General features: G+C 34.5%; 18 protein-coding genes and 3 pseudogenes across 21 annotated transcripts, besides 2 other annotated features; 6 read left to right on the top strand and 15 right to left on the bottom strand.

The window, feature by feature from the left end:
* Nucleotides 1-24,384: part of a mobile genetic element that runs on past the window's edge.
* Nucleotides 1-26,362: part of a mobile genetic element that runs on past both edges of the window.
* TVAGG3_0915120 (repellent protein 1 family) lies at nt 47-466 on the bottom strand (the record flags this gene model as incomplete). The annotated part of the gene is made up of 1 exon (XM_001279403.2): nt 47-466. One exon carries the CDS (start codon nt 464-466, stop codon nt 47-49), a length of 420 nt encoding a protein of 139 aa, XP_001279404.2.
* Nucleotides 536-1,339, bottom strand: TVAGG3_0915110 (annotated as a pseudogene). Its single transcript has one exon. A coding segment is annotated over exon 1 (804 nt).
* TVAGG3_0915100 (uncharacterized protein) lies at nt 1,387-1,875 on the bottom strand (the record flags this gene model as incomplete). The annotated part of the gene is made up of 1 exon (XM_051251969.1): nt 1,387-1,875. A coding segment is annotated over one exon (489 nt), but the record flags the coding sequence as incomplete, so codon positions are not given.
* Nucleotides 2,858-3,316, bottom strand: TVAGG3_0915090 (repellent protein 1 family; the record flags this gene model as incomplete). Its single annotated transcript, XM_001283052.2, has 1 exon — nt 2,858-3,316. One exon carries the CDS (start codon nt 3,314-3,316, stop codon nt 2,858-2,860), a length of 459 nt encoding a protein of 152 aa, XP_001283053.2.
* On the bottom strand, nt 3,347-3,706 carry TVAGG3_0915080 (uncharacterized protein; the record flags this gene model as incomplete). Its single annotated transcript, XM_051251968.1, has 1 exon — nt 3,347-3,706. The coding sequence occupies one exon, from the start codon at nt 3,704-3,706 to the stop codon at nt 3,347-3,349; it is 360 nt and encodes a 119-aa protein (XP_051077542.1).
* Nucleotides 5,694-6,257, top strand: TVAGG3_0915070 (uncharacterized protein; the record flags this gene model as incomplete). Its single annotated transcript, XM_001285880.1, has 1 exon — nt 5,694-6,257. The coding sequence occupies one exon, from the start codon at nt 5,694-5,696 to the stop codon at nt 6,255-6,257; it is 564 nt and encodes a 187-aa protein (XP_001285881.1).
* On the bottom strand, nt 6,361-6,855 carry TVAGG3_0915060 (organellar and viral DNA polymerase type B; the record flags this gene model as incomplete). Its single annotated transcript, XM_001285881.1, has 1 exon — nt 6,361-6,855. One exon carries the CDS (start codon nt 6,853-6,855, stop codon nt 6,361-6,363), a length of 495 nt encoding a protein of 164 aa, XP_001285882.1.
* TVAGG3_0915050 lies at nt 6,913-8,096 on the bottom strand (annotated as a pseudogene). The gene has a single exon. A coding segment is annotated over exon 1 (1,184 nt).
* Nucleotides 11,120-11,438, bottom strand: TVAGG3_0915040 (uncharacterized protein; the record flags this gene model as incomplete). Its single annotated transcript, XM_051251967.1, has 1 exon — nt 11,120-11,438. A coding segment is annotated over one exon (319 nt), but the record flags the coding sequence as incomplete, so codon positions are not given.
* Nucleotides 12,693-13,250, bottom strand: TVAGG3_0915030 (organellar and viral DNA polymerase type B; the record flags this gene model as incomplete). Its single annotated transcript, XM_001295807.2, has 1 exon — nt 12,693-13,250. The coding sequence occupies one exon, from the start codon at nt 13,248-13,250 to the stop codon at nt 12,693-12,695; it is 558 nt and encodes a 185-aa protein (XP_001295808.2).
* TVAGG3_0915020 (organellar and viral DNA polymerase type B) lies at nt 13,834-14,244 on the bottom strand (the record flags this gene model as incomplete). The annotated part of the gene is made up of 1 exon (XM_001295808.2): nt 13,834-14,244. One exon carries the CDS (start codon nt 14,242-14,244, stop codon nt 13,834-13,836), a length of 411 nt encoding a protein of 136 aa, XP_001295809.2.
* On the bottom strand, nt 18,156-19,187 carry TVAGG3_0915010 (organellar and viral DNA polymerase type B; the record flags this gene model as incomplete). Its single annotated transcript, XM_051251966.1, has 1 exon — nt 18,156-19,187. One exon carries the CDS (start codon nt 19,185-19,187, stop codon nt 18,156-18,158), a length of 1,032 nt encoding a protein of 343 aa, XP_051077540.1.
* TVAGG3_0915000 (uncharacterized protein) lies at nt 19,761-19,973 on the top strand (the record flags this gene model as incomplete). The annotated part of the gene is made up of 1 exon (XM_051251965.1): nt 19,761-19,973. One exon carries the CDS (start codon nt 19,761-19,763, stop codon nt 19,971-19,973), a length of 213 nt encoding a protein of 70 aa, XP_051077539.1.
* TVAGG3_0914990 (uncharacterized protein) lies at nt 20,170-20,784 on the bottom strand (the record flags this gene model as incomplete). Its single annotated transcript, XM_051251964.1, has 1 exon — nt 20,170-20,784. The coding sequence occupies one exon, from the start codon at nt 20,782-20,784 to the stop codon at nt 20,170-20,172; it is 615 nt and encodes a 204-aa protein (XP_051077538.1).
* TVAGG3_0914980 (uncharacterized protein) lies at nt 20,810-21,211 on the top strand (the record flags this gene model as incomplete). The annotated part of the gene is made up of 1 exon (XM_051251963.1): nt 20,810-21,211. One exon carries the CDS (start codon nt 20,810-20,812, stop codon nt 21,209-21,211), a length of 402 nt encoding a protein of 133 aa, XP_051077537.1.
* TVAGG3_0914970 (protein of unknown function, DUF4106 family) lies at nt 21,208-21,831 on the bottom strand (the record flags this gene model as incomplete). Its single annotated transcript, XM_051251962.1, has 1 exon — nt 21,208-21,831. One exon carries the CDS (start codon nt 21,829-21,831, stop codon nt 21,208-21,210), a length of 624 nt encoding a protein of 207 aa, XP_051077536.1.
* On the top strand, nt 23,219-23,746 carry TVAGG3_0914960 (protein of unknown function, DUF4107 family; the record flags this gene model as incomplete). Its single annotated transcript, XM_051251961.1, has 1 exon — nt 23,219-23,746. The coding sequence occupies one exon, from the start codon at nt 23,219-23,221 to the stop codon at nt 23,744-23,746; it is 528 nt and encodes a 175-aa protein (XP_051077535.1).
* On the bottom strand, nt 24,476-24,579 carry TVAGG3_0914940 (uncharacterized protein; the record flags this gene model as incomplete). Its single annotated transcript, XM_051251960.1, has 1 exon — nt 24,476-24,579. A coding segment is annotated over one exon (104 nt), but the record flags the coding sequence as incomplete, so codon positions are not given.
* On the bottom strand, nt 24,598-25,023 carry TVAGG3_0914930 (uncharacterized protein; the record flags this gene model as incomplete). The annotated part of the gene is made up of 1 exon (XM_051251959.1): nt 24,598-25,023. One exon carries the CDS (start codon nt 25,021-25,023, stop codon nt 24,598-24,600), a length of 426 nt encoding a protein of 141 aa, XP_051077533.1.
* TVAGG3_0914920 (uncharacterized protein) lies at nt 25,069-25,258 on the top strand (the record flags this gene model as incomplete). Its single annotated transcript, XM_051251958.1, has 1 exon — nt 25,069-25,258. A coding segment is annotated over one exon (190 nt), but the record flags the coding sequence as incomplete, so codon positions are not given.
* TVAGG3_0914910 lies at nt 25,352-26,205 on the top strand (annotated as a pseudogene). The gene has a single exon. A coding segment is annotated over exon 1 (854 nt).

The following is a 26,362-nucleotide window of genomic DNA, read 5'->3' as shown; positions in this document are numbered from 1 at the left end:
CAATCAAATAAAAATTTTAATATTAAATAAAAATAACGTTATTTTTTCAGTAAGGAAACGCAGGAGTTTTACGATTTATTTGAGGAGTAGGTTCTGGTTTAAATGTTGGAGTCGGTTTAGGAGTTGACTTTTGAACAGGAGTTTGTACTTCCATAGGTTCAGGAGTCATTGAAGGTGTTGTTTGTGAAGGCGTTGGTTTTGGCGAAGGTGTTGGAGTTTGTTTAACTTCAGCTACTTCAGTATTATTTACAACATTTGCTTTATTTCTTTTCAACATCATAACTGCTCCTGCTGTAGCTAGCAAACCTAGTGGGAGACCATATTTTATATAAGGACTTGACCAAATGCTATTTTTGACAGGAGCTGGTGGAACACCTAACCTTGGTGAGACTGCTCTTTGCCATTGTGCAGCTCGTAAGAAATATTCAATAGGTGCTCCATAATCGTTTGGTAAAGTTTGTTTCATAGATGGTGAAGGTTCACGAGAGCTTGATGAAGAACTCATTTATAAGCTTTAAAAATAAACGTTCATCCTTTATTCCTCACCGTCGTCAGTTGCTAAGTTATAGTCGTCAAGTCTTATTATTGGTATGCCTGACTGTCTTACTTGTATTGCAAAGCAACAATCCCTCATAAATCCAATAAGTGGCTTTGGTACGTTTTCAGTTGCTAGTTCAATAGGTCCTTTAACAGACAATTTGTATGTTATTGGAGCAGTAGATGGTTGACCTTGCTGGAAGCAAAAGTCCACTTCTGTTGGAAAACCACATAAGAAATGTGTGTTGTCATAGCTATCCCATTTATGTTCCACACTACCATCATCCACCAATGACTCATAACATCTTCATTAAATCCTATCATATCATTGTTTGTATTGCAAGCGTTCGCAACCATTTCATAAAATACAGGTCCATATGATTTTTCAGGTTCTGCAGGCATATTTCCATAAGCTCCCATGGAAAGCTGAAAATATTTAAACTTAGGGTTCTCAAAATTAACATAATAGTTGTCTTTCTTTCTAAATAGTGCCCAAATACTTTTAACATTAATAGGCGTATAAGCTGCTGTAAATGTTGCACTTGAACTATCTGTATTCTTTGAGAATGAACCGTCCATAGGAATCCAATCCATAACTTTAACAGGAAAACATAAAGCCTCGTTTGTATAATGTTCTACAAGTTCTGTATAAATGTTAGGGTCTAAAGAGAATGACTTTGGATGAATGAAACATTCATTAAAATCCATCTTTGTTCGAAATAGTTGCTGGGTTACAGTTGTAATAGTAACTGTTCCACTAGCTTCTACTGACTTCGTTATCATAGTGAATGGTTCATTCCATGGAACAAATTTATTTGTCGGTGGATTTGAATCTGAAGCAAATGCAACTTTAAGAGTTGGATTGAAAGCAATGATATCATTTACAGATATAGATGTGCATTGTAAGGCGTCGCTACTGAACTTTACTTTAAGCTGAATGTTTCCTGCAAAAGCTGGAATAAATCGAATAGCTTCTAATGGAAGGAATCTTCTAACAGGAATTCTTAAACGAAGCTTAAAATCAAATGATTTTCCTGCTGTAATTGGACCACTAACAATTTGTCCTGTTCTGCATGTTCCCGAATGACTCCATACATCTTTATGTCGAGTCTTTGAGAAAACATCTACTTTCTTTATTTGTTCGGTAGTTTGTGAGTTTGAAGTTATATATGCTTCTTCTCTTGCGTTGTCTTGAGAATATACGATACGACCATTTGCAAGGATTTGATATCCAGCAACTGCATAGAAAGCGTCATCGAAACCAATCCAAAATCCTGGTGGGTTTGTTTTATTGGAACCTGAACCAATTTCTTTATCTGCAATAAATTGACCTTCCATTTTATACGTAATGAATGTATTGTAAAGGTCCAACATATTTTCACCAGGAGGTGAGTTAGTATGGTTAACTTGGGTACGGCGGCACTGCGTTCCACCTTACCCAACTTAACCTTAAATATTTACAAAACCATCTGACACATAAATGACTTCACTAATGACTTCACTAACGACTTCACTAATGAAAAAATAAACGTTCTCACTAACGTTCCCACTAATGTTCTCATTTACAAAAGTATTGCAGCGCTTCCCATTGCTGTGCTTCACACAATAGTTCATATTCTTCAGTATCGCTGCTGTCACTCCAATCGTCAGAGTCAAAGTCACTGTCAAAATAAATGTTAGTAAGTTTTGACAAAGCTAATGAAACACGCTTACCATTTGTATCTATTGCTTTTATATATCTCCCATTATGTTTGTTGTCATAAACGCTCAAACTAACTTTACCCTTTCTCCCTCGTATCTGATAGAATGTATTTTCACGAGGAACGAAGAACAAATTCTTGAACTCATGACCGTTGTAGTTTGTTATCTCAATAGTTTTCGTCATTTATATAAAAATAAAATAAAAAATGAACTTAAAAATAAATGATATCACCACCCTCACACGTATGAAAACATAGCACAAAAATAAATTTAGGTGAAGTGGTGAGATCTCACCTGTTTTCTCACCTCTTTTTTCACCCACTTGAATTCATTGCTTTATAACTCTCTTCCTTTCTCCAACTCTTCTAACTTCTTCCTAAGTTCAGCAATGTTGTCCTCATGAAGTTTAATCTTTCTCAAAATTCCTTCTTTATCTAATGGTTGCTTTATCTTTCTAAACTGAACTCTACCATCCTTCATAGTATGAATGTAAAAACCTTCTGGAATAGTTCCTGATTTAATGTATTCTACCAAAAACTTTTGTTTCATTGCTTCAGTGACTTTAGTTGTCATTTCAATCAAATAAATTTTAATATTAAATAAAAATAACGTTATTTTTTCAGTAAGGAAACGCAGGAGTTTTACGATTTATTTGAGGAGTAGGTTCTGGTTTAAATGTTGGAGTCGGTTTAGGAGTTGACTTTTGAACAGGAGTTTGTACTTCCATAGGTTCAGGAGTCATTGAAGGTGTTGTTTGTGAAGGCGTTGGTTTTGGCGAAGGTGTTGGAGTTTGTTTAACTTCAGCTACTTCAGTATTATTTACAACATTTGCTTTATTTCTTTTCAACATCATAACTGCTCCTGCTGTAGCTAGCAAACCTAGTGGGAGACCATATTTTATATAAGGACTTGACCAAATGCTATTTTTGACAGGAGCTGGTGGAACACCTAACCTTGGTGAGACTGCTCTTTGCCATTGTGCAGCTCGTAAGAAATATTCAATAGGTGCTCCATAATCGTTTGGTAAAGTTTGTTTCATAGATGGTGAAGGTTCACGAGAGCTTGATGAAGAACTCATTTATAAGCTTTAAAAATAAACGTTCATCCTTTATTCCTCACCGTCGTCAGTTGCTAAGTTATAGTCGTCAAGTCTTATTATTGGTATGCCTGACTGTCTTACTTGTATTGCAAAGCAACAATCCCTCATAAATCCAATAAGTGGCTTTGGTACGTTTTCAGTTGCTAGTTCAATAGGTCCTTTAACAGACAATTTGTATGTTATTGGAGCAGTAGATGGTTGACCTTGCTGGAAGCAAAAGTCCACTTCTGTTGGAAAACCACATAAGAAATGTGTGTTGTCATAGCTATCCCATTTATGTTCCACACTACCATCATCCACCAATGACCTCATAACATCTTCATTAAATCCTATCATATCATTGTTTGTATTGCAAGCGTTCGCAACCATTTCATAAAATACAGGTCCATATGATTTTTCAGGTTCTGCAGGCATATTTCCATAAGCTCCCATGGAAAGCTGAAAATATTTAAACTTAGGGTTCTCAAAATTAACATAATAGTTGTCTTTCTTTCTAAATAGTGCCCAAATACTTTTAACATTAATAGGCGTATAAGCTGCTGTAAATGTTGCACTTGAACTATCTGTATTCTTTGAGAATGAACCGTCCATAGGAATCCAATCCATAACTTTAACAGGAAAACATAAAGCCTCGTTTGTATAATGTTCTACAAGTTCTGTATAAATGTTAGGGTCTAAAGAGAATGACTTTGGATGAATGAAACATTCATTAAAATCCATCTTTGTTCGAAATAGTTGCTGGGTTACAGTTGTAATAGTAACTGTTCCACTAGCTTCTACTGACTTCGTTATCATAGTGAATGGTTCATTCCATGGAACAAATTTATTTGTCGGTGGATTTGAATCTGAAGCAAATGCAACTTTAAGAGTTGGATTGAAAGCAATGATATCATTTACAGATATAGATGTGCATTGTAAGGCGTCGCTACTGAACTTTACTTTAAGCTGAATGTTTCCTGCAAAAGCTGGAATAAATCGAATAGCTTCTAATGGAAGGAATCTTCTAACAGGAATTCTTAAACGAAGCTTAAAATCAAATGATTTTCCTGCTGTAATCGGCCCTAACAATTTGTCCTGTTCTGCCCTGTTCCCGAATGACTCCATACATCTTCATGTCGAGTCTTTGAGAAAACATCTACTTTCTTTATTTGTTCGGTAGTTTGTGAGTTTGAAGTTATATATGCTTCTTCTCTTGCGTTGTCTTGAGAATATACGATACGACCATTTGCAAGGATTTGATATCCAGCAACTGCATAGAAAGCGTCATCGAAACCAATCCAAAATCCTGGTGGGTTTGTTTTATTGGAACCTGAACCAATTTCTTTATCTACAATAAATTGACCTTCCATTTTATACGTAATGAATGTATTGTAAAGGTCCAACATATTTTCACCAGGAGGTGAGAGATTGAATGTTACCCATGTGTTATCTTTAGCAGTTCCAGGTTGTGATGGAATCTTTGCGTCAGAATATTTTCTATTAGTGTCACCAATTTGAACTGCATTGTCTATGATATCGAAATATGAGCGAATCTGATGAATATGCTCTGCTGGAGTAAATTCGTTTAGCTGTTCGTTCTGCATGTATTTACTTCGGATAAAAATATCTATTTACTTCATTATTCTCACTCTTCTTCTTGGCATTCGTGGTGGAAGTTGTTTCTTGACATTTTCAATGAACTGTACATTCTCTTTTGTCTCAACTTCTTTCACTGGCGGGTCAGGGTTCTTTGACTCGGTTTGTTTTTCAATGAAATTCACGAACTTTGCAATAAGCTCTTGGTTCGTTATTGAAAGAACATCTGGCTTCTTTTCTTCTGGTTCTATTGACTTTTCAGTTTGAATAGAAGGTTTTATATGGGCTTCGTGGACTTCACCCTTGCCATGCACCTTAATGTTGTCGCTTTCTGCATTCGCTAATGGAACCTTTCTTTTTCTTACGTATATTTTACCATCTTTACTCTGATTACCTACTGGCGAAAAAAGCTAGAGAAGAAGCTGAAGCAAAAGCTAAAGAAGCTGAAGCAAAGAAAGAGTAAATGGTTTATTTTTATCCGAATTAAATGTATAGACAAATACCTTTATCTGTTGCGTTCAGTAGTGAAAACCCTGACGTCAAAATAAAGGGGAACAGAGTAACGTTTAAGTTTCCAACAGACTGGATTGTGAACATAAATGAAGAGAAGTACATTGGCATAACATCTATGTATATAACACGTGCTTTCAGAAAGGTTGACTTTATACTTCAAGTCGAGATAGAAAATGACGAACAGTCTTTAAGCGCCCAAAACATTCACATATACAAATACTTTAAAGACGATACAACATTGTTGCAATGTATGATTTCATTTAATGAGATGTTCGAGAAAAAGTTCAACATTGAAGTACAAACTTTACAGCCTTTACGTGAGTTTCTTGCACAACTGAAAGAAGAAGGTAGTCAGCCACAACTTATAGACTTTCATTATGAATTTAATGAAAATGAAGATGGAACTCATGACTGTCAGTTTGTTATATATTCACCATTCAATGAAGTAGCTAAAGAGAAAGAAAATCCATTACGTATAAGGTTTCAAATCTCTGAACCCAATGAAGATTTCAAGAATGTTTTCAATTATGATGCAATGCTTCCGAGGAAAAATGAATTTTCAAAGATTGTAACACCTGGCATTTGGGATAGAAAGCAAGCTATATTATATTCAAACTTAAGTAAGGGAGTTGAAAATGAGTTCATTGGTCATACAAGAACTTCACCACTTCCTAACCCTAAATACTATAAATTAACTGGCTTCAATCGTGAGTTTTGGATAGACATGTTCTCCACTCATGACCATAACTGCCCAGTGTTCTTACCTCCAGACCATAAGGACTGTCTCTACATTGAAGCACAACTCTTAAACTCTACAAGAGCTGTATTGTAAATGACCACATGGGCTTCGCCCTTGCCGCTAGTTTTATTTTTATCACGAATGACCTCATTGCTGACAAAAATAAATGACCTCATTATTTTTCTCATTCATGACCTCAGAACTTAAGCTTTCTTATGAATGAAGTCTTAGTCTGAATAGAAAAGTTAAACTTCTCTTCAAATGCAGGTGTAGCAGACTTACATAAGTCAAATCCAATCTCTTGACCGTCATAAAGTGCTTTGTAAAGTTTCATTAAACTGAACTCAGAGTCTTTGTCATATGTTCCAACAGGTATGTGAATGTTCTTATCTTCATTGTAATAGCATTGTATAGCTTCAGGAAACATTTCATTTGCTGTTAAAGCAAGAACGTCTTGTTTTACACCTTTACAACGTGCATGGAATGCAACTTCATTTAAATCGTTAGTGAGTAAGTCTATGTAGGTCTTCTTTCCACAAAATATTGACTTGTATGCTAAACTTTGTTTTCCAGGTGTTATTTCTGCGAAGTCAGAATGGAACTGACCAAGGTTCTTTCCTATAAGTTCGCGACCGTATCTCTTCTTAAACTCTGCTGCAAGCTTTGGTATGTCTTCATTGAAAATATGCATGCTATCACAGTCCTGGTAAAATATTTGAAGTCCCATATCTTCAGCAGTACAGAATACTTCACACATTATTCTCTTCGACATAGATAGAATATTAACACCAAGTGGACAGAAGTTAAAGTGTCTGCAAATGCTTTTCGTTAGCTTGAAAATAGTTTTATCTGAACCATCCAAACCTTCGAACTTCACTATATGGTTGTAGTTTCTGATGGCATATCTTATAGCATCTTTGTCATTTACTATGGTTATTTTTGACTCAATAGGAGATAGAATAGTTTTGCCATAAATACTGTTCAGAATGAGCTTTATATTTTCTTGCAAAGGATTTCCTTCTTTCTTATACTTTAACCTTAACTCAAACAACTTCTTTACTTCATCTCTTATTCTAATATCTCTGTTTCCATCGTAATAGTATCCTTGCAACACTTCACATTTGACACCTTGATATTTTATGAGGTCTTGTAATGTTATATGGTCAACATACATTAAACAGCAAGTGTTTGAACTTCTGGGAACGTTAAGTTCTGGATTTAGTCAGGGTCACAAACTATTAAAGGAAAGTGTCTATGTATTCCAATCTCTGTTATCTTAATGAGAACAAAGAAGCCTGACATAAACTTTTCACCAATGGGTTCCTTTTGGTCGTCATCGAATAAATGTCTCATGAGATACTCTGTGCTTAACATCTCATCCTTCAATACTTTTGGAATTCCTTCTAAAGTATACAATCTTGCTATAGCGGATGGATATAATGAAACAGCGTCGAAGTCAGCAATGAGTTTCTTTTCGCTCTTTTGTTTAATGTTATCTGACAGCATACATCTTCCACCTTGAATACAGCGTGAAATAAATTCTCTTGGTTTATTTGAGAGGTCATAAAGATTTCCATTCGGGAAGTACACTCTGTTCTCAAACAATTTGTTAGCAATAGAACAAATACTAACGTAGTCATATACGTTTAAATCAAACTCTTTCAATATGTCATTGCGGAACTTAACAAAACCTTCTCTTAAAATTCTTACATCTTGTTTGCAGTAAAACGTGCTATATTTTTCTAAGTCGAAATGGTTTTCATCTATTCTGCAACCTTTGATGGAATCTATGTTCTTCATGAATGTATCTGCATCCTGGATAAACTTACATGCTTCAGAAATGACACCAGTTCTGTTGTCATTTGCTAACAAAACACTGCTGTAGTAGTTGTATGGAAATACTTCTTTCGGTCCTGTTTGTAAGTTAAACATAGCAGGAAATAGTTTAAGCTTCTTATTTATAACACTGTAAGAGTCTTTTATAATAATTGCCCGTCCTTTATATAAGCCAGTTATTTGCATTGTTCGTGAACCTTTAATGATGGGAGTTCCTTTCACTTCTGTCATGTGTCTTAAGATGAAGTTTATATCATAGCTGAGGTTATGGAAATATATTAAACTCTTGTCAGGAAGTCGCTCCAAAAATTCTGTTGCACAGTTCTGACCCCAAATGCTTTCACTCACTGAACCATCTTCACTGTCGTAACAGATGTTAAAAGCTTTATGAAAGCCATCCGTACTACACTCAAAGTCAGCAAAGAAAACGTGCTCAGGAATGAACTTACATTTAGCTTTATTTACTTCTTTTGACTCTGCTTTCTTCTTCAGTTGTACACAATACTTTGGAGCATATGTCAAATCTTTAAATGGTGCAAGGTTCTGTTTATATAAGTCAGTCGTATATGTGAAAAGTTCTCCATAAGAAATAGGTTCGAAATATTTGCACTCCCACAATGTTTTCATAACATCCCATAGCGGTGTAGTTCTATCCATGCGAACTACATATTTATCTTCTCTCTTTGTATAAATCTTCATCTGTTTCTCAATGTTCATTCCACCACAAGCTTTGAGAATTTCTTTATAGTTTCGAATGAAGTATGTTGTCATTGGAAGTCTTTCATTTAGCATGTAGTGGTCTTCAACAAGAAGTAAGTCAATAGTTCGAGCAGTTTCACATTCTTTTGGTATGTATCTCTTTATTTCATTATGTCTTGAGTCATTGAAATAACCAATGGTAACATTAAATGCTATACCTGTTGCGTCAGAAATTTCTTGTACTTTACTTTGAGGAAAGTCTCTAACACGAATGACTTCTCTCATGTGGTCAATAGTTTCTTCATTTACTCCAGCCTGAATGCAAGCATAAACGAAACAATTGTCTTCTGTCATAAGTGTTGCAGTTCTTTTGTTCAGTTCATTGAAGATTTGGTAGCGCTCAAGATTTATAGGTAATGTGCAAAGATACTTCCAGAACTGACCGCTTCTCTTCTTATAAAACTTCTTTTCACCATTATCTTTCCAAAAGCTTTCTATAAGTGCTGGGTTTCCTGTTTGCTTAAGAGCTTCCAAAATGGCTTTCTGGTCATTTGTCAGTGTGCTTTCATCTCTATATGGTCTCTTTTTTGGTTTGCCTTTCTTTACATCTGACATCGTTAAGCCTTCATATTCTGTTAAATCATAATCTTTATTTCGGTAAGATTCTTTATGTTTGTCAAGAAGAAGTCATAGTGCATTTCAACAATACCTGCAGCATTTGCTTCTATCTCTGATATAAAGTTCTCCTTCAAGAGCTGATGTAGTAATGTTCCAATATTATTGAGGTTTAACGTAGAACATTCATACTTTCCACCAAGTTTATAACATACCATCCATCTCTGTTGTGAGTTTATTTTAATCTTCTCTAAGAGTCTCATGAAAACCTTACCGAAATGTTTGTGTAAGTAGTCTCTGTTTGGTTCATCTAAAGCTTCGATGTTAAAGTCAATGAGTCTATTGCCTGACTTCACATTTCTCTTCCTATTCTCTTCATCTTTCTTTAACCATCTCTCACCTTCTTTTGGTTTGTCGTCAATGGAACGAATGACATCGTTAGCTTTGCGAACTTGTTCTATAGCGCTCTTAAACATCTCTCTTCTCTGTTGTTTCAGTGTGTCGTCTCTCTTTCGTGTTTCACCAACGTTTGCATTTGTTATGTCAAACATCTCTTCTTACTTCATGAGGTACTGAACGTCTATGATATAAGTCAATAGCAATGTCATTTAAAGGAAATGCTCTTGCATGGACTTCGTCCTCGCCGCGTTGCGGCTTTATGAACTCATGAATTCTATCATAACTTATTGCACCATTATAGTCATTGAGGATGTCAGCGAGTGCTTTTTTGTTTGTTGCGTAATGCTTTGCAACATCTATGTTAGCTTCTGTAAGAAGTTGTTTATTTCCGAGTGTTCTAACTTAGACAACTTCCGATACATCTTTAGTAGGAAATAAAAAATATTTTTTGAAAAAATTAGATTAGATTTTTTAAGTTATTTTTCAAAATAATTTAATATTTTTATTATAATGAAACACATGCAAGATTGCAAGTTCTTTTCATACAATGCTCTCGCTAATGCCATCAAGAATGAGTTCAATAATGCTTCAAATGTTAATGTTATCTTTAACAAGAAGTTTGTGAAAGAATCTAAGTTGGTCAGTATGTCAGACCATTAGCTATCGTCATTGACCGCAAACGTTATACTTCACAAGAGTTAGCAGTAGTTTTGAAACAAAAGAGTTTCTTCGTGAATGTCAAAGATACTCATTATACTGTCATAAAGAACTCTAACATTGACTTCTTCAGTATTGCTTTAAATCTTTCCGAACAGAAAGAATATAAGAAGGGTGAAACAAATGTGAAATATTATCCTTCATCTCTGAAGACAATAACGAACAAAAATGTTATACAGAAATTCTTACCAAAGGTTGAAGAAGCTTCTATTGACATTGACGAAGGAAGTGAAATGGTTGAAGAAATAGACCCTGAAGCTATTTAAGCAAAAAATATTTTTGGTTAGTCTTCATATCGATATTTTACAACAATTCCCCAATGTATAAACTTTTCATACGCTTTTTCATAAGCTTTATATACCTTCAGAAATTTTGCATAATCTTTAGAAGCATTTAGATATTGTTTAAATGCTTTGTATGTCTTCAGAAATTTTGCATAATCTTTTACATGTTGTTCGTTCTCTTCTTCTGTCATGAGTTCCGAATATTCTAAATTCATGTTCTTTCATATGAGATAAAATTTTATAAAAAAAATAAAATTAGCTTAGATTTTTTATTCTTCCTCTTTGAAGTTATCGAAATATTCTGTTATTTTTTCCTTCAGTAATGGTAAGTCTTCTTTGAATGTAAGTATTGTGCAACCTTTGATGTCATAGTGTGTTTGAGGAAGAGTATTTTGACAATTTCCTTTATTTGCTCATTCGGTGTCATTGAAATCGGTAAGTTTTCACGATAGAACCAGTTTCTGTCAGATTTATATATCTTAGCTAAGTCATAAAAGCTCTTGTTGTTTCTTCTCACTAAATGCAACATAACCATATCTTTATCTTCTTCATTTTCCATCTCTTCAGTATATATCATATACTTATAACTCTTTTCCTTTCCTTTTGGTACTGAACGCGGTATTCTTTTCTGTATGCTTTTGTCTTTGGATTCAATGACTTCATCTTTTGCTTGAAGTTTCTTTTCCATCTCTCCACGTTCTGCTTTATATAGTTCATCTAACATCATGAAAATATAACAAGCATAACGAGGTGAAGCCCACATTGCTACAGGTTTACTAAAGTCTATGAACATAATAACCTTTCAAACCAGGAGCCAAATTCTTGCGATTTTCGTACGGAATCTCTTCTCTCGGTTTTCCGAGGGAAGCAATCATATGAGGAAATTCTTCTAAAAGTTCTTTTGTCTGTTGGTTTTCAAACCAATGATATGCTTGCTTTGTAGAACGAAGAGCATTCATTATACTTTGCATTTGGTACATGTCATCTTTGACCGAACGAATGAGGCGAAGTTGTTTGTTATATTGTATGTACTCGTATTCTTCATTTATGGCTTCATGAACGATAGCAACTGTTGTGTTCTCTAATGTTGACATTACTGTCTTTACATACAAAATAAAAAATAAATAAAAATAAAATTAGCGTTATTTTTTCTGAGATAAACACTATTTCTTCACAACATTAAATTTTATCCTGTATGAAATGACTTTAAAAAGATTATTGACTGACTTCGAATACTATCTCATTGACGCACTGACAGACCCTCAAAACTGTGTTGAAAGTTCTTTAAGCTTTAAGATTGAAGGTACGACGCATTTTGTCTTCACTTACGTATTGAAAGAATATGACCGTTATCATAACAAAGTAATCAAACACTAATAAAATTTGTAGATAAAAAATTGGTTAACAATGAATATTTTAAACGTGAAGACCCAAACACTGCTGGAGATGATGAAGAATACAGACAAGTTATTGAAAAAAATAACGCAAGATTAGATGCAATAGAAAAGAAGTTTAATGAATGTCTTACAAACACGTATGAATATCTTATGCGGTGGGAAGCCAGATGGAAATAAATTTACGTCAAATATGCAATTTATAAAATCTTATGTCGACAGGCTACGTAGCACAGTGGTCTAAGGTGGTGTTATGGGGTTAGGGTCTGTGGTTCGAACCGCGACAGCGCCGTATTTTCTTATTTTCTTTGTTTGTCTTGTTTGTCGTGAATAAAAAGTGTCATAAAAGTGCTCTATCTTCCACGGGAATAAATAAAAAATTTACTTTATTTCTTCTTTATTTCTTTGTTCCCGTGGAAGAAGGGTTTTGCTGTTTTTCTCAGCCGAAATCAATGATTTTTTCATTTTTGGAATCCTTAGCGAATGAGGAATCTTTTCTCTCGTGGAAGCTTTGACCAAAAATATAATTGAGGTGAAGAGGTGAGATCTCACCTGTTTTTTCACCTCTTTTTTCACCTCTTTTTTCACAAGCGTTTTACATGAATTGTACGATGTATATTTGAAATCCTAAACAATTTCGTAGCTTCTATTTCTTCTGTCAGTATGTCAAAAGTTTTAACAATACCGAAGGTTTCTTTATACTTCTTCTTGACGTCAGACAGAAGGAAATCTTCTGCTGTTGGATAGTTTTTGTTCAGAAATGCTAACATGTCCATTTTATCTTCTGCTGGCTTTTCTGCTTCTTTCTTTAAGTCTGCATAGTCGTTTCGCATACGTTCTATCTCTTTGACTGAGTAGTTATATTTTCTTATTCCTGCTTTACATTTTGAACATTGCGGGTTCATTTTTGCGTTATACATTGAAATAAAACCAGCTAAAACAACTAAAGCGTCAATTGCTCTCTTCATCTCAAACATAGCGGGTCTTATTTGTTCGTTCCATACTTTGCCTCTTCTATCTTTATCTCTTATTTCCCAAACACATTTTGCAACTAATGAAACAAAGTTATCGTAAGTCTTAAACTCCTCAGATTTATATATGTCAGAAATGTTTTTATAAACCATGTCGCAATCTTTGTCCATAACTTTATGGTTGCAATGAAAACCAAGGAATTCATAATTTACTTTACGTATGAACTTCTTTATTTCTACTGAATCAGTAACTTTAACTTCAATTTCGTCGAATTCAGGAATAGTTAGTTTTTGCTGTTGGATTTCAGGCAATTTGGGTAAATGGTCAATAATGTCCTGCATTTCATAAAGATATTCTTCATTTTCTTCATCCTGTGCGGTACAGTCTAAATTACTTGTTAAAAGTTCTTGCTTTATTCTTTGTATTTCTGTTTCGAAAGTAAATGAAGAAGGAATGAAGTTTTTCATCTCTACTAACATTGACGTAGGATTCATGACTAACGAGTTTGGTGCTGTTGTTGTTTGAATTGTTGTTGTGCCGATTGTTGAAATCATATCTTTTATACAAAATAAAAAAATAAATAAAAATAAAACTAACTTTATTTTTTCTGTCTTAAGGAAATTCATGAAAATTCACGGGGGTGAAAAAACAGGTGAAAAAACAGGTGAGATCTCACCTCTTCACCTAAACATTATTTTTGGTGAAAAATGACCAAATTTCATGAATTTTCACAAAAGACCAAAAATAAACGCTTTACATGTATTTTTCAGCAACTTCGTCAAATAATTTTATAGCTTTATCTATCTCATCTACTTCAAACGTTTCTTTACCTTTCATGGGAGCACCATACCTTTTCTCAAACTTTTCAAGTAGTTCTGTTTCTGCAGCTCTCATATCATTAACGAACACAACCTTGACTCTATTGACTGTAGAGTCATATCTTTGAGTTATATTATATGTTCTTCCTATCTTATATCTCTTTGTATTGAAGTCCTTCGGTTTCTGAACGATGTAAAGTAAGCCTTCACTGCAACGTTCTGAGTCGAATGAACCATAAGTTATGAAGTTATATCCAACAACTGGGTCAATCCATAACAAAACTATTGGTATAAGACTTTTGTCAATGAGATATGCTCTTGTTCCATGAAATGCTACTGATATCATAAGCTCAGGATTTCTTGTCAAAATTTTCTGAGTTGAAGCATTTCTAACCCAGTCGTTTGTTTTCTTTCCAGATGGTGTTATAATGTCTGACAAAGAATATTTGTTGTATTTCTTTGAGTATCTTACGTTTAAATCACCTATTCTAACCACTTTGGTGTCATTGTCTATCTTTCTAACTGTTTCAAACTCAATGTTTGACATATATGTCTTTACATACAAAATAAAAATTTTTCTTAGAAAAAATTAGCGTTATTTTTCTTTCATAAGGAAATGTCAAAAATTCATGATTTTCGAGAGTTTTAGACCATGTTAGAAATGAGGTTAGAAAACGTGTTAGATCTAACATTCTAACATAAACATTATTTTTTATTTTTTCTATCTTAAGGAAATTCATGAGAATTCATGAGTTTTTGACGAAGTGCAAAAGTTCACTTCGTGTCATAATGCAAAAAAATAATGCTGAAAACACACAAAATTCATGAGTTTTTGACGAAGTGCAAAAGTTCACTTCGTGTCATAATGCAAAAAAATAATGCTGAAAACACACAAAATTCATGAGTTTTTGACGAAGTGCAAAAGTTCACTTCGTGTCATAATGCAAAAAAATAATGCTGAAAACACACAAAATTCATGAGTTTTTGACGAAGTGCAAAAGTTCACTTCGTGTCATAATGCAAAAAAATAATGCTGAAAACACACAAAATTCATGAGTTTTGTGTGTTTTAGACCATGTTAGAAAACAGGTGAGATCTCACCTCTTCACCTAAAATATATTTTGTCTGATTTACATCTAATGAAAAAGTTTAGAAGAATTTTCTTATTCTTTCTGGCATATTTTTGTCTTTCCAGTACTCCCGCTCTAATGGTCCCAGATGTGTTGGCTTTGACTCTCTCAAGTTCTTAGATGGTATAACATCTTCAACACCTCCTTCATATCTTACTTTATAAGTGTCATCGTTTATGTTGTAGTCAAGTATTTCAATAACCACTCCTCGCTTTGCTTCGTCAATGGTTTCAGCAAGTTTGCCATTACTACTTTCGACTAATTTATGACGAGGATAAAACGCAATAGAGTCGTCAGCAGCTTTTATAAGATATCCATTACCTTGCGTAGAGTCTACGATATAATAATTTCGACTTAACCTTAAACGTTTCTTTGTCAACGGTTTGTCGTCAAGAACTACACGAACTTTTGTTCCAGGAATGAGGGTAAATTGTGTTGAATTTCTGATATTTTGTGTTTGCTTCGTTTCTTTTGTATATACTTTTCTTCTTGTTGTTGTGTCATTGAATTTGGTGTATGTCCTGTTGTAGAATGGTTGAGGAATTATATACTTCGAGAAAATGTTTCATTGTTTCTTCGGTAAAGTCTCGCTCTTGTTTAAATCTCTGAGCGTCCTTATGAAGCGGTTTATGATGCCGAGTATGTTATGGTTATGGTCTTCAGTAGTGTAGTGAGTTATGTTATGCTTAATGAGAAATTCTGTGATTTCATTGCTGAGGTATGCACTGTCTTGGTCTGATGTTAAAGTACTTGGGTTATGTTCTGCTACAAACTTTTGTAAAACTCTTAACACTTCACGAGTTCCTTTATTTTTCATTATATACGCAAAAGCTTTACGAGTGTTAACATTAATGAAGATGAGGAATGGTTTATGTCCTCCTTTTCTGCTTTGAATGAGAGTGTCAAATTGGTATGCGTCAGTGTTGGAGTAAATTGGTAAAAAGTAGTCGTAAGGGTTTATTTTTGTTTGATGTACAACATTTTTGTCAAAGAACCTTTTCACTTCAGCTCTGTTAGTAAATCCCCAACTCTTTGCAGCTTCATTGAACTTCTTAAATGACCTCCATGGATGTTGTTCGAATACTTCTTTCAAGCTCATTTATGTAAAGTTAAAGATTTTATTCTAGGCTCAAGCGCGTTCATTGAACGCGGTACCATGCAAATACAGTCACAAATGGTGGCATGTAATCTGCACCCAAGCCTGTTGGATTTGTTGTGAAAGTATGGGCATGATTTCCTGCGGTTCCACAGAAAATACCTGCGCTTGAATCTACTGGGTCACTTGAAATATCATATCTATGCATTCCCTGTCTATCCGAACCTGCTGCAAGATTTGTATAACCTCTTTTTGTTATTGAATGTGAATGACTACCTGTTGTGTTTGTAGTTCCTGTATGAGTGTGCGGTGGAAGTTTGCTTCAGTAATTTTCTTCGAACCTCCTGTTTGCTTTGAAGAGTTAGCACAGTATAAGAATTTGTCTACAATCTGCTGCCATGTACCAAAACCTAAAACTGTTGCTGATTTGTTGAGTTCATTGAAGTATAAATAGAGCCTATAGGATATAATGTTTGAAGAATCTGAGTCTTTAATGTTTGAAGCTCTGTTTTGTCTGCTTTCTTGTCATATAAATCTGAGCAGTGAATTTAATATTATGTTCATCCTTCATGACATAAACATCTTTACATCTAATGTTTCTCATCGTCGTTATGTCGTCATCCGATGTTAAACCTTGTGGAAAGTTAGGAGGTTTACAATATAATGCATCCCCACCAGTTCCTTCAACCGTTCCTTCAATACTTTCTATAGCAACAGTTGTGAAGAAATCATGTATGGTTCTTGTCTGCTTTTTTATCTAACATTGCTGGTAGTTCATATGTTTCAAAGTTTCTGACATGACCTTTTGATATTTATACATTTGTTATTTAAGGAGTTTAGTGTATCTTTTACGCTTGTACTTGGATTCTCTAAAGGTGCACTTGAACCAAGGTATAGTTCAATATTATGTCGTCTGCTCTAACAGTTGAGAAGGAGTTATGTGTATGATTTTGTCAGCTTTACTATTTAATGTAGCTTGAAGTTCATTTATATCGGAGATATTGTGTTTATGAGATTCAAAACTTTGTTCATTGCTTCGAGTTCAACTTTGTCAGCTTTACTTTTAATAGCATCTTCAAACGTTATTTTTGACTTAACTCTCAAAGTAAATCTTGGTTCAACTAATACACCGTTAACATTGAAAGTAGAGGCATAAATTTCACCGGTATAACCAAATGCTTCTGGTGCTTTAGCTACATCATACTGTACAGTACAGCTTATGTCATAACCTTTAGCACGAATGTATTTATATCTTCTTTCATTAACATTTTTTGTCTTCGCTTCATCACTTCGTGTTAAATATCCATGGTAGTCCGTTATAATCTGTTCGTCTGAAGTTATATAATGAACATGGTTTTTATCTGCTTTACTATTTAATGTAGCTTGAAGTTCATTTATATCGGAGATATTGTGTTTATGAGATTTCAAAACTTTGTTCATTGCGTCAAGTTCATTTTTATCTGCTTTACTATTTAATGTAGCTTGAAGTTCATTTATATCGGAGATATTGTGTTTATGTTCTTTATCTGCTTTTTCGGCTAATTTCTCTTCTATCTCATTTATTTCAAGTTCATGCCTACCACCACCTCCCGAAGAAGTATTTTTCTTCAGCTCTTGAAGAACGTCCACTTCGCCATCTTTGGTGTCAATAATGAGACTTTGAGTTAAAACCTTTCCTGTCTTAATGGATGTTTGTAAAACTTCTTCTTCACCGTGTTCGGGGTCATGGTCGTCATCATATCTTGTGAAATCAGAGATGTTGTCATACATTAAGCATATCTGTCTCAAAAGTTCTGCTATTGAAACTGGAACGAAAGATATACAGAACTTTCATCATCTCCTAAAGTCAAGTCTGCTTTCTTAAGTATTTCTTGAATGTATGCAATGAGAACAGAGTACCTTGGAAAATATTCGAACAATATTTCATTAGCTGTTGGTTTTGGTGGTTCTTCTGGAGTTTTGCATCTCTTGACTTCAATGCTCTTGCTCTCAAAGACCTAAATGTTAGAGCACCGGGTTTTACAAAGGACTTTATAAATGCTTTAATAGTTCCTGGTAAGTTATTTTAGCATTAAGTAAGTTCCTTATGCTTCCATCATGTACGTCCATAGCACTATGTAAAAAATCTATACTTTTCTTGTAGTCAGCAATAGACGACTGTGATTTTTTAAAAGATTTGTCAATACCTTTAAGCCAATCTTCATGCATGTCTGATACTGAGCCAAGAATATCATTTGCTTCCTTTAGTGTATTTTGTGCTTCTCGTAAAGTATCCAATCCCGTACGTGCATTGTTTGCTATACGTCTTACAGTATCTATTTGACTCCTTGTTTCTTGCATCCAACCAGATAAAGTTTTAATAGTATCCGAACCATTTGAAATGAAGTTCAAAGCATTTTTAACGTCATCTAAAGCTTCTTCACCAAGTACTGCCCATATCTTTCCGATTTGGTATTGAAGAACTCCATATGAAGCAGCTGTTAAACCAGTATTTATAAGGTCCCATATCCATGATTTAGCAGTTTTTCCATCCTTTCCATCCAAACCGTTTTCGCCTTGAGGTCCTTGTATTCCTTGTATTCCTTGTGGTCCTTGTATTCCTTGTGGTCCTTGTATTCCTTGTGGTCCGGTGTCACCCTTCTCTCCTTTCAGTTCATCTTTATGTTCGTTATAATATTCTAATGTCATAAGGTGTACATCATTACTGCTACCAGCAACGCCGAGAATTTGTTTCTCATTCATGACTAAATTCTTTAGGCATTTAATGTTGTCGTCAAATCGAAAGCTCTTTAACAATTCAATGAGAACATTTAATACTTTCACTAATGAGGCATCTACTGTAGAATTTATATATTGCACCGTTCCATCATTTATGATGGGAACCTTGCTTGTTGTAATGAATGGGTCATAAGTGTTAAAAGTATCGAAATCAATGACTTTTTTAGTTTTTCCATCGTCAATGACTAAATCATTGCCTTCAATGGTTAAAGTTGAGTTTTCGTTTACTAGTTCATGTGCTCTTCTTGCTTCATTTGTTTCATACGCATATGCAGCAATAGTCATATTTTAATGAGAATAAAATGTTGTTCTATTTGCAAAGTACAGACCCAAACGAATACGGGACAGTAAAGCTACAAACAAACTTAGGTCTTCAGAATGAAGCGCTTGCTTTCAGAGTTGTTGACTTTAATACTATTGCTTCATTCGTTATAACTGACGAAACAGATTTCATAGAGATTGAAATAGATGACAAAAGAAGTTTTATAACATTTCCTAACAGAGCAGAGTATAGAATAGATAAAATTGCTGGAGTCATAGATACTCTCATAAATGAAGAAACTATTGACAACATAGATGTCGAACTCTCTTCTGAGGAACATTGAAGTTCAGTAGCAAGAAAGAGTTCAAGATAACACGAATGAGTCATAGAGTTCAACTTCTTTTAGGAGCATACCATATAACATTTCCTTTGAAAAGTGTTGACAAAACGATTGAGATGAAATCTGTTCCATACGTATGTTATGGCAATTGTTTATACATTGAGTCTAAAATAGCTAATGTCACAGGTATTTCAGGAGTTAATAGTAAAGTTCAGGTTCAGTAGAATATAAATCCTTCTGTTATGCAGTCAATTCAATGTTCATTCCAAACGTTCCTGTCATAGCAACTCATTTAGGTAAATGGGTTCGCATTAGTCCTCATAATTTGAAAGACATGCAATTCAGACTTGTTGACTTTCAAGGAGAGCCTGTAGAACTGAAGGCACCAGTGCGAATGACTGTTGAAGTTGACTTTTTAGAAAATATTAAATGCAACAGCTTACAAGAGAACTCAGAGCTAAAAATATAAAGTATGAATGTTATGTATTAGGGCATGAACTTTGGTTGTTGCTGTTTGATGAAACAAATGAGTTAGTTATGTCAGTCAAGAGAACAGAAAAATATTGTGTTAGTGAAAACTGCACCAAGTCAATAAGATTAGGTTTGCATTATGAAGATGAGTTCGATACTGTTGAAGAAGTTTTGGACAGATATTACAAATTGCTTTAATTTACTAAAACATATTTCAAGCAAAGCTTATATTCTGTTGAAAGTTTTGTATACTCGTTCGAATATTTATACTTAAACTCAACTCCTGTAGTTCCTGGTGTTTCAATGATGCGGATGTTACCTATTTTCATGAATAGTGGAGTTTGACCACAGCATTCGATTTCAGGGTCGAGATAGTCAATGACACATTGTTTCCCTGTTATTCGTGATATAACATTTTCAAGGTCCTCCTTTGTTAGAATTATTTGGTTCTTGCTTATAAGATTTGTCAAAAGCTTCTTATCGTCTTTGAGTAAAATTGTTTGGTATAACTGAAGAAGGTAATGGTCTACGTTATCTGAAGGATTTGTTTGAACATTTGTGTAAGGGTTGTCGTTGGCTTCTCTTGAAAGAATTTGGTCCAGTGGTGGATACTCTAACTTAACATCTGATGTAGCGTTAGCGTTTGAAGCTGAGTTTAAATTCACGGATTTCAGTTCTGGTTCTTTTTCTTTCAAACACTCTGAACTATAGTTCTTTATGACAATATTGTTTGTCGTTCGTGAGTCAACATTTGATGTTGGTTCAATTGGAACATTAACGGCACCAGCTAAGATGGATTTGCTTCTCATTTCATATAGAATAAAAACCTTTTATATGTATGAAATGAACAATATACTCGACAAGGGTTTGAATGTAAAGCTAACGAATGAAAATATTGTTGAATTCACTGAGACAGGTGCTGTGTATAAAGATGTAGAACTACTGAACAAAAGAGCTAAGGGAAGAAGCAGGAACATGAACAAAGGGTGGAAGCCTATAAAAATTTATGTCAATGATGGCTCAGGAGGTTCAAACATAAAGTATGCAGAAAGTTATAGAGTTTATGCTCTCAAAGGTGAAAAGCCTTCATTTAAGAACAGCTATTCTAACGCATATCCTCAAAAGCTAACGGATGGGGAAGTGGATGATATGAATGACAGCAAAAATATTAACAGAAATGGTGACAGAGATGCATGGAATTTGTTTACCATCAGTCAATTGAAGGTTAAACTTTAAAACAATGTTGGTCGTTCCCATGGAATATTTTTGACTTTAATGGTATTAGTCATGATATGAATCTCAAGGTATGAACGAGGAGAGATGAGAGACTTATATGCTTCCCAAATTTCTTCAAAAGGTAATGTTATACCTGACTGTTTCCAAATGAGTTCAATATCATAGCGTGAGAAACCTTGAAAGATAACGAAGTCAGTTATGAGACATTTTATGTTTAAAGCTAAAAACCTCCATGTTTGCATAAGTATTGCTACAGTTAAGTGGTAATGTCTGACTTTAGTTATGATGTTAGCTAATGGTGAGTCAGGCTTTGAAACTAAACCTTTTCCGGCGAAGTCGTCGCAAACGAGCAGAGTGTTTGAAGGATACTTTTTGAAGGGGTATTTTGAAAGTTTTGACAGAATGTAGTTTGTAAGTCGTTTCATATCGTAAACTCCTGAGTACTGACGTAAGTGGTGTTTGTCAATAATTCTTTCCATCTCCTCAGAAGTCTTTTGCATTCCTGACTGTATGAACTCTACGATGGCATAATATTTCCTCTTACGTCGAATGTAACGTTGAAGAAATTCAATGAGTTCACTGTCTGGAACTTTAACGACAGAGGCTTGAACTTTTGACATAAATGTTTTCGCTGTTGAGTCCATAGAGTCTGAAGTTGCTGATATAATGATTTGGTCATAATATGAGTCATTTCCTAAACGTTCTGTTATGAGTATATGACGAATGAGGTTAAATGTCTTACCTGAACCCATCTTTCCACAATAGAAATAAACACCATTTGAACAGAACTCATAGTCCTTACTGAAAGGAAGAATGAGAGAAGAGTTAAGTTTGTCTGTAGTTTCATTCATGTCTTCATCTACGTCATGTATTAAATGCTTCATTTTATCTCCATTAAAAATGCAAGTCAGAAATATTCAGAACATAGCACCGAGTCTAACTGACAAGAGTATAAAGATATACTATGAACACGTTATGATGAAACCAACCAAAATTCAAGAAAGTCAGTATACTTATGAATATCCAAGACACTGGGTAGAGTATGTAGGAGGTGAGAAAGCTATTGAAATCAGACAGGTTCGAAGTATTCCAGCAGGAAGAACAATATTATTGAAGAACTTTAATGTTTTGAGATATAATGATGAAACAAAGAAGCAAGATAGTTTCCCTGTTGCTGTGTATGTGAACTTAGATACAGGAGATGACATGAAAGTTTTTAACACAAAGCTTCAAACGGTAGTGAGAGAACAACTGACTGCGGAAGGGCATCCATTACCTTCAGCAGTTACCATAGCATATAATTTTGAAACAAATGCAATAGATTTTAAAGTCATCTCTGCAAAGAAGTCAGGTTTTACATTTAATGAAGCAGATGTCTATTCGAATGAAAACTTCAAAGCTATTGCATGGTTAGATAATGACGATTGCTTTAAGAAAATATTTAAATACAGTGACTCAACGATGTCAATAGATGACCTTCGTGGAATGTTACCATCGACGTTTACAGTAGAAGGTTCAGCAGGATTGCTTACAAGATTGTCAATTGGTGGTATTTGGTCTCGTGAGAACATTGTTATAAAATCCAGTATAAGTGAATTTGCTGAAGAATCTATATTATGTCTTTCAAACTATATGTATTCGCCGCCGAAGCATTATAGTATAACAAACTTTGTCAGTAAGTTTAACATAAGACTTGTCGAACCTTCTTCAATGAAAGATGTTGTGCTACCCAAAGATGGAAAGGATGGACTCATTATTGAGATGATTTTAATAGCATATTAAATGAGTTTGTTTTTGAAGGTCATTCATGATGAAATAACTGTTGTAGAAGATGTTAGCAATTGTTCAGACATTTTATTGAGAATAGATGAGATAAGAAAGAAGTTAGATAGACCGCAAAGCGGTGAGGGCGAAGCACGTGAGAATGTTTATGTTTCATTGACTTTCTCCAGTAACGAGAACTTTTATGAGATAATATTGAAGAGAGATGATTTTAATATGGGGTAAATGGTAGCTTGGGCAGCTTTAGGCGCAATGGGAACAAAAGCATTAGCATTTGGAGCAAAAGCACTTGGAGCTTATGACGCAGTAAATAAAATGAGTGGAGGAAGGGTTTCGAAGACATTAGATGCAAATAAAGGGAAGATTGGAGGCTGGGTTGCAAAGAAGTTAAGATTAAATAAAATAGGGCTCATAAATAAAGCATCCAATTTGGTTGCGACTGAGTCAGAAAATGCTTTAGGAAAGGACGATGAGTTTGCAAAACACGCAAAAGACTTTAATGACCAGATGAAAGGTGAAACAATGCATTTAAATAGAGTCGATGGAACTAAAGAAAATGTTTCTTCTCCACTAGTAGTTCTTCCGTATGGTCCCTATGGAATGTATGGAAACCCTTACGAAAGACCATTTGACCCATTGACTGGTGGAAGTAATTGGTATCATTACGGACGAAGAAGAAAGACAGTCAAGTTGGAGACAGACGTGAAGAAAGCAACTAAAAAGAAACCAAGGAAGAGAGTTATAAAGCAATGAATTCAAGTGGGTGAAAAAAGAGGTGAAAAAAGAGGTGAGATCTCACCACTTCACCTAAATTTATTTTTGTGCTATGTTTTCATACGTGTGAGGGTGGTGATATCATTTATTTTTAAGTTCATTTTTTATTTTATTTTTATATAAATGACGAAAACTATTGAGATAACAAACTACAACGGTCATGAGTTCAAGAATTTGTTCTTCGTTCCTCGTGAAAATACATTCTATCAGATACGAGGGAGAAAGGGTAAAGTTAGTTTGAGCGTTTATGACAACAAACATAATGGGAGATATATAAAAGCAATAGATACAAATGGTAAGCGTGTTTCATTAGCTTTGTCAAAACTTACTAACATTTATTTTGACAGTGACTTTGACTCTGACGATTGGAGTGACAGCAGCGATACTGAAGAATATGAACTATTGTGTGAAGCACAGCAATGGGAAGCGCTGCAATACTTTTGTAAATGAGAACATTAGTGGGAACGTTAGTGAGAACGTTTATTTTTTCATTAGTGAAGTCGTTAGTGAAGTCATTAGTGAAGTCATTTATGTGTCAGATGGTTTTGTAAATATTTAAGGTTAAGTTGGGTAAGGTGGAACGCAGTGCCGCCGTACCCAAGTTAACCATACTAACTAGGTGAGAGATTGAATGTTACCCATGTGTTATCTTTAGCAGTTCCAGGTTGTGATGGAATCTTTGCGTCAGAATATTTTCTATTAGTGTCACCAATTTGAACTGCATTGTCTATGATATCGAAATATGAGCGAATCTGATGAATATGCTCTGCTGGAGTAAATTCGTTTAGCTGTTCGTTCTGCATGTATTTACTTCAGATAAAAATATCTATTTACTTCATTATTCTCACTCTTCTTCTTGGCATTCGTGGTGGAAGTTGTTTCTTGACATTTTCAATGAACTGTACATTCTCTTTTGTCTCAACTTCTTTCACTGGCGGGTCAGGGTTCTTTGACTCGGTTTGTTTTTCAATGAAATTCACAAACTTTGCAATAAGCTCTTGGTTCGTTATTGAAAGTACATCTGGCTTCTTTTCTTCTTGTTCTTTTGGTGGCTCAGTTTGAACAGAAGGTTTTATATGGACTTCACCCTTGTCATACACCTTAATGTTATCGCTTTCTGCATTCGCTAATGGAACCTTTCTTTTTCTTACGTATATTTTACCATCTTTACTCTGACTTACGTAATAGAAAGGATGTTGTATTCCTCTTGCGTCATTTAATATAATAGACTCTCGCTCTGATTTTGACAAGCTCATTTTACATCGGTTAAAGTTTTAATTTTGTTTTTTATCTGCAGTCAAATGACTCAGACAAGCCCTACGGACAAGACCCAAGGGGTCATAGATGTTGAAGCATTGAAGAAAGAAATTCGTGAGCAAATTTTATCCGAACTGAAGGAACAAAAACAAGAACAAAATCCAGAGAGACCAAAGAGAAAACTTAGTGAAAAACAACTTGCTGCATTAGCTGCTGGAAGACAGAAGAACCCACGTTTGCTGGCGAAGAAAGCTAGAGAAGAAGCTGAAGCAAAAGCTAAAAAGCTGAAGCAAAGAAAGAGTAAATGGTTTATTTTTATCGAATTAAATGTATAGACAAATACCTTTATCTGTTGCGTTCAGTAGTGAAAACCCTGACGTCAAAATAAAGGGGAACAGAGTAACGTTTAAGTTTCCAACAGACTGGATTGTGAACATAAATGAAGAGAAGTACATTGGCATAACATCTATGTATATAACACGTGCTTTCAGAAAGGTTGACTTTATACTTCAAGTCGAGATAGAAAATGACGAACAGTCTTTAAGCGCCCAAAACATTCACATATACAAATACTTTAAAGACGATACAACATTGCAACAATGTATGATTTCATTTAATGAGATGTTCGAGAAAAAGTTCAACATTGAAGTACAAACTTTACAGCCTTTACGTGAGTTTCTTGCACAACTGAAAGAAGAAGGTAGTCAGCCACAACTTATAGACTTTCATTATGAATTTAATGAAAATGAAGATGGAACATGACTGTCAGTTTGTTGTATTCACCATTCAATGAAGTCGCTAAAGAGAAAGAAAATCCATTACGTATAAGATTTCAAATCTCTGAACCAAGTGATGATTTCAAGAATGTTTTCAATTATGATGCAATGCTTCCGAGGAAAAATGAATTTTCAAAGATTGTAACACCTGGCATTTGGGATAGAAAGCAAGCTATATTATATTCAAACTTAAGTAAGGGAGTTGAAAATGAGTTCATTGGTCATACAAGAACTTCACCACTTCCTAACCCTAAATACTATAAATTAACTGGCTTCAATCGTGAGTTTTGGATAGACATGTTCTCCACTCATGACCATAACTGCCCAGTGTTCTTACCTCCAGACCATAAGGACTGTCTCTACATTGAAGCACAACTCTTAAATTCTACAATAGCTGTATTGTAAAATCTACGCTAGTTTTATTTTTTTCTGAAAATTTTATTTGAGTGAAAGGCATGGAAGGTGAAGGACATTGGCAAACACTCGAACATGACAATGACTATGAAATCTTTTCAGAGTACCCTTATCCAATTAGACGTATAAGCAATAAAAGAGTTGTTAG

Source organism: Trichomonas vaginalis, chromosome I (genome assembly GCF_026262505.1).
Source record: "Trichomonas vaginalis G3 chromosome I, whole genome shotgun sequence".
In the NCBI taxonomy this organism is placed as follows: domain Eukaryota; phylum Parabasalia; order Trichomonadida; family Trichomonadidae; genus Trichomonas; species Trichomonas vaginalis.
The sequence above is the reverse complement of the archived record's forward strand: the minus strand, read 5'-3'. Positions and strand labels throughout refer to the sequence as shown.